This window comes from Pseudochaenichthys georgianus, chromosome 7, assembly GCF_902827115.2.
Source record: "Pseudochaenichthys georgianus chromosome 7, fPseGeo1.2, whole genome shotgun sequence".
Classification (NCBI taxonomy): domain Eukaryota; kingdom Metazoa; phylum Chordata; class Actinopteri; order Perciformes; family Channichthyidae; genus Pseudochaenichthys; species Pseudochaenichthys georgianus.
The window spans coordinates 24,568,718-24,580,148 of NC_047509.1; the positions used below are offsets into that span (position 1 = coordinate 24,568,718).

Genomic DNA, 11,431 nt, shown 5'->3' on the forward strand with positions numbered 1-11,431 from the left:
ACTTCCTAGCCAAAAAGCAAATAAATAAAAAGACATAAAAACATGGTCGAACTACAGAGAGAATGCGTGCAGCCACATCCCATCAGTCTTGGCACAACAGTCCAAATGGAAGCCTTTATGAAGCACTGATGGAGGCAGAGTGCGCTTTATAATGCACGTCCGTGCACACTACTACATTTGCAGCTAATCAGAAGCGCGCAGTTGCAGAAAGGAGAGCGGTTGCCAAGGCAGCCACCACTCTCCCCTCCCCCTTTCCCTCCGTTCCTGTTTCCCGTTTATTATCGGCAGAGGTCGCATGGCAGAGGGAAGACCACTTCTGTACTGGAACCAATGCAAGAATATGCACCTCCATAACAAAGCCTGTATGGACTCCTGAGAGCAGTAGTGGGAACACAGAGGCTGCACATTTATCCAGCCGTAGTAGAATATCTTTAATCAAGAGAATATTTTAAGTTGGAGGTTTGCTTTTATTTGTTGTTGAACATCGGGATAGTTTTGCAAACACGTGTGTTTCCGTGATATTTGCGCTCTCCGGTCTGAGTGAGTGAGTGTTTGTCATCCCGGCGCTGAGAGGAGGACTGCGCATCTTCACCAGAGTTGGTGCCGAAGTTCGGCCGCGAACGGATGTGAGGGAAGAGTGAACCGAGTAAAACTCCCCCACTTATTTGTTTGTCTCTCCTGCTTCGGCGTTGTGTGTTTGCTGAGACAATAGTGAGTCAAAGACGCTGAAAGTGATTTCATGCCTTCAGTCTCGCACAACCTGAGATGGACGTGAGATTTTATCCTGCGCCCCCGGCTAATGTGGGTTCATGCTCCCTACCGACTGATCCAAGTTGTCTGAGCTCCTTGGACTATTACCACTCAAACAAGGTAAATAACAAACTATGTTTCCTCGTGCTTTTACATGTTTTATATCTCACCTGTCCCCTTCTATACTAGCCTGCAACAATCACGTAATGCATGCGTTTTTGTATTCACTTGCCCCAAACACACACTTCATAAACACGTCAAGTGTCAGCAAATAAAGTGACCTGAGCTAGGATGGACAGGTTTTAATTTAGGCTTGAACGGGACACATAATTTGTATTCACTGTTACTTTTTCTGAATCCTGCAATCATTCTATTTTGATTGAGAGAAAATTCAACTTTTTCCCCCTCCTCTAACCAACATGGTTATTATGTTATTTCCCCGGTGATATTGTGTTCCGCGAAAAGCTGGCATTAAGTGTCCCACCCGATGTGAAATACCAGGGGCTGTATAGAATCCATACTGCCCCACTCTGCTCCAACATTATCTTCCCTCTCAATCATTTATTTTAGCTTACATGGGTTTTCCTCTGGGAGTTCAACGATTAAATGGATGTGTGCCAGTAATGTACTGTTAATTACTTTGTAAGTAGAGACCACAGAGTCTGGCTGGTACAAAGTATCACTCTTTTCTCTCAGTTTTGACACCCCGCGGCTTTCGGCTTGTGACCTGCACTGACTCCATTGCAAGTGCGCAGGTGGCATTTACAACACAATTATGACTATTTTGTAGTCTGACATTTTACAATAGAAAACAATGTAAATCATCCTTTTTTTAAAATATAAACAGTGAGTACTCGCACTGTTAGTAGGCTATACATGTAAACATAATTGGGGAACTACAAATGTTTTGCCATAGGAGATACAAAAAAACAAAACACAAAGTTAAATAAGATCACAGCTCAAGTATGATTACAAATACCACAATATATACCCTGTGGAAAAACTAGGAAAACTATTGTAAACTGTTTTTTTGAAAGAATTTGACTTGTCACTTACTGTCACTTACTGTGTTTGAATAAACCAACTGGAACTGCTGTAGAGGGAGATGTTATGGAGCTTGCTTTCACAGATATAGATTGTTTTCAGGTATATGAAAGCGAAAGGGAATGTTACATGGTTGGGGATGTTTTGTTTTTCTCTGTGTGGGCAATGGAAAGTCTCTGTACCCGAACGGAACATTTCAGTAACTGACTGAAAAGATCATCTCCCAATTTAGATCATAAAAAATGACACTGCAATTAACACTGCTCAGGAAGGAAGCCTGTAAGAGTGCAAACTACTGAAAGAAAAAGGAAACAGGATAATTTGTTTTAGCTACTATAGCATTCGATTAAATAAGGTGTATTTATATGAAACACTGATAAGGCATGTGTACACCTGAGACACACATTTGGGCTCATATAACTGTCTCACAGGCTATGTCTTTGTAGGTCAAACGAATTAGGATCATCCTGCATTCGGATAATCTCAAGAATATGCCGATATCCCCACATTGCATGAATCCTGGAAACAAAGCAACTAGATATTAAATGATAGAAAGTGTTTTCACAAGGAAAGTGACACCAACTCCTGTCACGATACAAAAGTGTGGCTCCCCTCAACATTACAAGTGTTCATTTGAATTATTGAAACCCCTCCGCTCCCTTTGCATGAGGGACTTGGGGCTCTCTCTACAAAGGGAGGTCTAATTTGCTATCATCACATGTGTAACACTAACTACCTTCACTAGCAATGCAAATGAGGCCCGGGAGCAGCAGGGATCACTTGGTGTCCTGTTAACAGAGGGTCAAGTTCCCCTCCTCAAGCTTGTCAAACTGGCCGTGGCACTAAAGAGACATGTGATGGGTGGTGTAGGCACAGGATCTACGGATCATATCTGCTCGCTTTTAATCATCTCTGGCAGCTCTGGTTGGTGAAATTCTGCCCAAGTCTCTTTCTGAAGCAGCGCTGAGGCAAAAGGCTAATCATAGCATTAAGGTCAATTGTTTTTTATGGGCTTACTTTGCATATTCATGTGGACGTCTTGGTTTGTGGCTGATTTTGTTGGCCTCTAGTTTAGCTTGAGAATATTCTTCTGGGATAATATTATTGGAAAAGAGTCAAAATAATTTGAATAAAAATAAGCTTTTGGTAACATTGTTGCAATTTGGCAACTATGTTGAGATTTATCACCATTATACTCATTTCTGGCTGCTCCAGTATCCCTGTTTAAAAAAAGAAGCAATTTTACAGCCTGAGAAAAGATCTCTCCTTTTATCGCTGGGAAATGAACAGTGTTAATCTGACTCACACACAGGCTTAATTGGATAAAATGAGCATGTGCTGGTATTTTAGCTTCATAGTCTGTTTATTTGGAAAGCTGTTTTGTGTGCTACTGACTCACTGAATGCTTCCGTGGCCACAAACATAGTTTGAGTAATTATCAAGTTTATTTCACTTCCAGGGCACATGTGTGCGGCTGTCATGTTTTCAGACGTTGTCACACTGCTCATTTGGTGCCGCAGCTTGTTTCGTTTCTAATAGTTATATGCTACTTTCTTCTGGATGTGTTCTTCTTCTCTGTGCTGATAATTATTGTAAACACTAAATGCTGCTTGAATAATTTCCGTTAACTTGGCAGTGTGTCCACGATGAACAAAAACGTCTTGCCTGTAGGAAACGCAAACCTTTTTTCAGCCAACATTTGTCACTGACTAGCGCTTAAGTAACATGAATCATTCTGCCTGCCAAATCAGTTTGTGCTGTAATCACTGAGAAGTTCAGAATCGCAGAACAGCAAAAGGTGAAGAACGCTAAAAAGAGATGCATAAATTGAGCAGAGAAAGTACTTCAAGCGCAGATTTAGATGATTCAGAAAGATCAATAAATAACCCTGAAGATTTCTATTTCAATGCTTTCAATACTCACTTTATTTCACTGTGAGTGTGTGTGTCTTTTGTTGCTGTGAAGTTCTCCCAGAGCCGAGGAGAAATGACACAGAATAATACAATTGTAACAGCTTTGTGCTCTGATGGTAATACAAAAATATGTTTAAATGCTTCTGCTTCCTTACAGGATGCATGGTACATATAATACTCATACATACAGTGCAAATACTAAAATACCATGTATTATATTGAAGTATAAAGATGCATTTTCCATTACACAACATGTGTGACTGTAAATGTCCGGCACCTTTAGTTTGCTCTGTGAAATGGGCACACAGTGTCTGCTCCTTTATTTGAATACCTTAATCAAACAGTGCTGCTGCTGGGGTGAGGTGCTGCATACAGTACAGCAATAGCATAGAGTGCAGAGAGAGCCCTGTGTTTATACACTCAGGCCCCACCCAGCTCATATATCCTCCCAACAACTGATATCTGCTTAGATAGGGCATGACTGAAGAGCTGGCTTTGTTAGTTGGTGGTCTGCTCTGCCTTTAGATAAGCTGCGGTATGATGCGCTCCATTTGAATGGCTTATCTCAGTTTTATTTTTTATTACAGGACTGCCTGGTGTATAGTGTGCAAAGGTTTGACTACTTTGCATTAATATATTCCGTGGATTTCCATCAACTGGTCAAGTGAAATAAGCTCCTAAACAAACACAGACATATTTATTGTTGGTTTTGGCTAAATGTACACAGGTTATTTTTAGAACCTCGTGTACTTAAGCATGGATGACCAATTAACCGGTCTCTGTGATGCTGTAGTGTATGTTCATGTTGAGTGGCGTTGTCGCTCTTAGCTAATGACAAACTCTGTGGTATGTGACAGAGAGGCAGAAAGGGAGAATCAAAGGATGAGTGAGAGAGTCAAATGGGTTGAAGTAATCAGTGGCCCAGTATGGAGAGACAGTGTGTGTGTGTGTGTGTGTGTGTGTGTGTGTGTGTGTGTGTGTGTGTGTGTGTGTGTGTGTGTGTGTGTGTGTGTGTGTGTGTGTGTGTGTGTGTGTGTGTGTGTGTGTGTGTGTGTGTGTGTGTGTGTGTGCGTGCGTGCGTGCGTGCGTGCGTGCGTGCGTGCGTGCGTGCGCATGTGCATGCTAACTCGGGGCCATTCAAGCGTTTTGCTGACTACGGATTCACAATCACAATTGCTTTCATAGCCCGTGCAGAGGAAGGCCATGCATACCTCAGTAAGGGCCAGCGACACACATCGAGCTGGGCAAAAACAGCCACTAAATCATATTCTCCCTGTCCTGACACATGGAGGAGATTTTTAATATGGATTCCAACCATTTGAAATCATTTCATATTGGCTCGGACCTTGGTTCAGTCACAGAGCCACCACAAGGCACAGAGATTTCTTGCCTTACACTTTTTGTGTACCTCTCTGTAAAAAGTAATTTTCCCAACCAACCACAAGGTGTCTACTTTTGTGACTGAATTTTGGACATGGATATTGTTATAAGGACATAGACATGATGCTGTAATATAACATACTGTATCATGGATAACTTTTTCACCATTTAAATGCCCCTTGTGTCTTTGTTTTATTTTGAAATGCAGTGTTTTGGTGTGATGTAGGTTATAAGACAGTATGAATGTATGTGTGTGGTAGTGGCTTTGGTAGGGGAGTTACCCATGTGCTAATTATTGGCCCCGGCAGTGCTAAGCTACCGGCTCGTTGGTGGGTACCAGTGCGTCCCCCTCAGCGTCTGTTACCATAATTAAGACCAGCCGCCCCACTGTAGTGTGCTTACATTAGTCAGCCCGAGCCTTCCCATGGGGCAGTGCGATGGCATTCTTATTCTTATGGCGGGAGAAGAAAGAAAAAGAAACGACACCAGCACCTGCTGCAGAGGAGGCCCCTGGGTGTTTAGTTAAATGTTGATTATGTTTATTAATGGCTGCAAACACTCCGAAGGAACGACGTGTGACGGCGAGGCGAAATTGATGTGCAAATAAATCAGCACATCTATTTATTCATCTATTTATCTATCTAGATATAGATAGATATTGTTTCTGTTGCAGTTTTGTGTTGTTTTTTTGTGGGTTAGGCTCAGTTGCACTGACAAGATTATTGGAGCTTGGAGCTCTCTTATCATGGGTTTTTAACACGAGACCTCCAAGTAACTCCAATTTTATTTTGTCAAGCAATGGAAAACAAAGAAACCCTCCCCTGAGGAAGATAAGGAATGCTGCAATATAATAAAGCACAGATATTGCACATCTTCGCTCGTACAGAACCCGCAGCCAGTGTTTCAGTACTGAAGATAAACAAATGTAGACGACTATGAAGGATTGGACTGTAAAAGTGCATATGGGTCAATTACAGTTTATATGTATAAGAGCTGAAATTATGCCTTCAATCATCAGTCGCTTGACAGAAAAAAGTGGGACGTCTTTGAACTATGACTGTTGCTGCCTTTTTTTCCCTTGGACATTGTTATGATTTATTTTACTATCCAATAATCAACAGATAAATCAGTAATTTAATTAATCAATGATCACAGCCCTAATAGATGAATACAGAATGTCCAGTGTAGGCTATGTTCTGTTAGCAATCCAAAATGAAAAATTGTTAAAATATATATGTATGTATATCTATATTTACATACATATATATGGTGGATTACATTCTGGGGAGAGATAATTTACCTAGGGACAGAAGTCAGGAGAGATTGACCACTCATGTATGTATGCATGTTTATACAGTATGAACATACAGTATGTACTGTATGTGTGTATGTATGCATGGAAGAGGCTGGAAGCTGGACAAACATTCCCAGTTGTCCCAGCTTCCTGAGGTATGTCCTGTGCAAACACCATGGGCCATGGTATAAGCTCCTTGCCAGGGATTTAAGGCTCTTTCCCTCTCTTGTTTTCATTGAATATCCTTTACAAATATTATCGGCCTGGTGTCTGTGCCAAGTTTGCCCTGCGGCCTGAAGGGACAGAACCCATAACAAGTTCAATTAATGATAATAAATAACACATAAACAGCATCTTAAGTTTTAATATAGAGTATTGTTATATGTGTGCCTGTAAACCAATCTTATTATTTTGGAAAATAGATTATCAATCAGAAAACCTTTTAAAGGTTGCTATTTACTTGGAAATCTTTAACTTCTAATCTCTGTGCTGATTTATTTTGTTAACTGACTGACATGCATTGATTGGAACTGCCACAGGTTTCCAATTCAGGACGAGAAGGTTGATAAATCCATATGATCCTGAATTTGCTCTCTTTCCTCTGTTCCCGGCTGTGACCGTCTAGCCTGGTCCCTTGTCTGTCAGGAACATGTGTTTATTATGTGTGACATATTTAGCAGGCAGATATAATTGCCTGTGTAAGGCTGTAATCGTTGCGTCCAATTCAGTCAGAAGAGACTGTGGGAGCCCACAGAGCCACCGAGGTAATCAAACTGTGGCTCATTCTTCCTCTTTGAGAACTAATGATGAGCCCCATGATCGTTTACAATGGGCAGAGAAGTGACAGAAAGTTTAGTGGTAGTACTTCGATTTTAATTCTTGTTATTCTCTCAAAGAGAATAACCTGAAACAGAGAGAAATTGAGAATTTGCTGTCGATTTATGGACTGTAGGAAAAATAGACATGAGGTTGCTAAAGAAAAAAAATGGGGGTAGAGAAGTTAGAGGAGACTTGTGGGTTTAGAAAGAAGGGAGAGCGAGAGCAAGAGGCCCTCTCTTTTTGTTATCGACCTATTTAGTCTCAAGCCGGCCATGAGACATGTCGATGAGTGATGTCGCTAAGAAAAACAAACGACAGAATGAAAAGTAAGATTTTGGAAATTATGACATCAGGTCAACAGTGTTATGCTATCGAGGACTCATTTCTGTAAATGCTTCAACAACCTCATAGCAGCTGAGCAGGGTTGTCAACACACAGGAAGGGGAAACTTGAGCATATCTTTTTATAGAATTGTTAATAACACAGTAGACAGTAGTGAAAAACCATAGCCTAAAGCAGCACTTACTGGCACAACCCACGTGAACCAAACAATGTGTGTGTGCATATGTGTGTATGCATAATTTGGTGTGTGTTGCTGGTACCTAAAAAGGGTTGGAGGAAGTATTCAGATATTTTACTTTAATAAAAGTAGCAGTTCCAAACTGTAGAAATACTCTGTTATTGGTACATTTTTTGGAAGAAGTAAGTAAGTGATTGGTTTGGAAATCATTTATTTTGGTGCTACCACCCAGATATTGCAGATACCTTGTTGAACTTTCATTCAGCAACAGGTACAGTTAGGCCAGCGACTTATCCAGGGCACCGGGGAATGTCATAACCAGGAACAAATGTTTGTGGCAGCCGGGCATTGAAAGGTAGTGAAACTGAGAGATGATCATGTTTTATTAAGCCTGATAATGCAGCCTAATCTGTGACTCGGGTTACACAGTGCTTTGTGGATAATTAGAGATCATGTCGTACGCCTGGCCTGCTGAAAATGTGCACTCCGCCCTAATCCCCTCCTATCCGCCCTTCACCCGCCACCCCCCTTCTTCTCTTTTTCGATTCTCTACCTTGCTCAAAAAAACAACATGCTTCCAAATGAGCTGGCTTCCTGTCAAGGAAATGTACAAATAAACAAACATGGCAGCCATACTTAAGGTAGGTAGTCATCAGAAAGCGTAAACCTTGATGTAAGATATTTGGATGCGTGCTTGGGTGCTCAGAATTCAATAATAGGAAGTCGACAGTGGAGCACTTTGTGGTTTGCTTTGTGGAACTTGTTAGATGAATGACTAATGCCTCCTGGCAAGTGCCCCAGGTTTACTATTACCAAAACAATGGCACTTGATACAGAGCACCGTAGACTTGGTTTTCACACAGACAGGAGCTCAGGCTGCTGTTTTCTTTTGAACCCTAAATGCTGACTGCCCATTCATGCAACATCCCCGAACACAGAGACACACACAAAGGAAATTCTCAACTGACACGGTGACTTGTTGAAAAACACAACGGCTTCTTTCATTGCTTATGTCCCCAATGTTTCATTGTTTAAAACTGAGAAATGTTTCCTTTCCTTGGAATCAAGATTCATCTATCTCCAAATGTAAAATAGTGTATAGAGTATATTTATACGCACGTAATTCCTTGGATTATAGCAACTCCATTAAAGGGTCTAAACATCAGGTGGAAAATAATTTTTGCAATATGGTACATTTTAGAGAAAACGCAAACTGCCACCCACCATAGACACAATAAACTGTATGAGTGCAAAGACGGATGAAAGCGGGTTTAAACTCACTGAGTTGAATGCAGTGTTTCCCCTTCAATCTTTGTCACGCCTGGTGGTTTCAGCTAAAAAAAACCTTTACATAAAAGAAGATATGAAAGCAATAATGAAAACCAACCATATAGAAACAGTATATATTCATTTCCTCTGCCTCTCAACACCATCTTACCTCATCCCACAGCATGCGCTTTATGAGTCATTAAAGAAAGTGCAAACTATTTGAATATTTTGAGTACAAATTATACGTGTTGTCATCAGTGTCATCAGTGTTGGGACGCCGTTATTTTTGGCAGTAACTAGTACTCTAACGCATTACTTTTTAAATTCAGTAACTCAGTTACCGTTACTACATGGTGCGTTACTCCGTTACTGCGTTAGTTTTTTTATATAGTCAACAGCCAGGCGAACAGAGATGAGAACTGTACTTAAGTACAGTACTTGAGTAAATGTACTTACAGTAGATACTTCCTGTGTCACATGCGGATACGGGCTGTGGGCGTGTTTGTGTTGTTTACTAACAAGACTATCATGGCGGCGGCGGAGCTCAAGTCTAGTTTCTCCACCTGGAGATATTCTCACTATTTCACTTTTGTCGAGCACAAAGAAAAGAAAGTTTCTGTTACATGTAAGTTGTGTCCTGGCGGGTCAAAGAGCCTATCTACTGCCCAAACCAGTCATTCAAATCTGTTGAAACATCTGCAAAAACAACATGCTGGGACGAAGCTAGTAACTAAGACCGGCACAGACCCAGACTCATCCAACGCCACTCCACCTCCACCTAAGCAACAGCGGCTGGATTTTAACCGAGGGACTGCTAGCCAGAGAAAAGTCGATAAAGCCATTGCACGGTATGTTGTAGAACACATGCAGGCTATTGCTACAGTGGAGTCACCCGCTTTCAGGGAGCTAGTTAGCATGATAGCATGTCCGGGCGGCACACGGAATATGGGACGGAAAACTTTTTCCAACTACCTGGAGAAAGAATACACAAAAATGGAAAGCCAGCTAATATCGATGCAATCCAGATTGCATATAATGCATGTCAAGTTGATCAACAGATTGTATTATTCTCCAATGCAATAACAGTACTGAAATTAAGGATATAAGGGCATTAATGGGAGCCCTTTTTTTAAGTAACTAAAAAGTAACTTTTCACAGTAACGCATTACTTTTTGGTGTAAGTAATCAGTAAAGTAACTGAGTTACTTTTTAAATGAAGTAACGAGTAATGGTAACTAGTTACTGGTTTTCAGTAACTAGCACAACACTGGTTGTCATAGACACCAGCGTTACAGTATATAATACACTTTTAAGTGTAGCATTTAACACATTAATAATAATAATAATAATAATTTCAATTTATATAGCATTAACTTCATCAGGTCCACCTTCTTATAAATGCTAATTATTTTAGACACAGAAGACATAAAGTACTTATTTGTCCATAATGTTCAGCCATGAAAAAAAACAAGCTTTTAAACAGCTCATATACCATCATGCATTACATTTGCATACAAATGTAGCAAAATGCAAAACTGAGCTATATTCATAGTGTTCAAGTAGCATGGTGATTATTGACAGAACTAGAAAGCTTTTTAAGAGTTGAGGTAGTTAGCAGCTACCAGAGGCTCTTTATCTCAATTTGCATTTAAGTGTTTTTTGTAGGTATGGGCAAGTTAGGAACTAGGGTGAAAAAAGACAAAGCAAAACAGCTCAGTGAAGTTGTTAAGCGGGAGATACATTTGATTTGGGTATTTTTTTATTTAATCTGTATTGTTTCCTGTTTAATTGGTTGGCATATAGTTGTCAATAACTTAAAGGTCCCATGTCATGGCATGATGGCCATTTCTACTGATCATAATTCCATTGTTGAGGTCTACTAGAATAGATTTACATCGTTCAATTTTCCAAAATCAAATTGGTTTCTCATACAGCATCTCTGTATAGTATGTGTATTCACTCTCTGTCCTAAACAGCTTGTTGGAGCTCCTGCCCCCCCCCCTCCCTATGAGCCCACTGTGCTCTGATTGGTCAGCTCTCCCACTCTGTTCTGATGAGTCCACCACCGTTACAGCGGAACATCACTGATTATGTGTTACAATGGCATTTGTTAGCAACCAGAAAATGACACCAGTAATGACAAACAGATGAGAATGCTGCGTGGGGTCTGGGTGCCGTGTTGGGGGGACGTTGCGGGGCTCGCTGCTCCGCCCTTTTTACTTGTGTCGTTTCCTGGTTGCTGCATGGGGTCTGCGAGACAGCGAGACACCGCGGAACTCAGCCTGAGCGCACACACACACACACACACACACACACACACACACACACACACACAGCCAGGCTGTTCGCCACACAGTTCGCCACACACTCACACCCTGAGAAAAGATTAGGCTGAGTGTGCCGGCGAAACTCCACGGAGTAACGCGGCTGAGAAAAGATAAG

General features: G+C 41.1%; 1 protein-coding gene across 3 annotated transcripts in view; it reads left to right on the plus strand.

Annotated features, from left to right (window-relative positions):
* The first annotated feature begins 243 nt into the window (after window positions 1-243).
* Window positions 244-11,431, plus strand: part of LOC117450026 (TOX high mobility group box family member 2-like) — a 73,731-nt gene continuing 62,543 nt past the window's right edge. For all 3 annotated transcript variants that reach the window (XM_034087994.2, XM_034087995.2, XM_034087997.2), the window contains exon 1: window positions 244-870. In XM_034087994.2, the coding sequence (XP_033943885.1) occupies window positions 766-870 (105 nt within the window). In that variant the 5' untranslated portion in view covers window positions 244-765. The remainder of the gene's footprint in view (window positions 871-11,431) is intronic.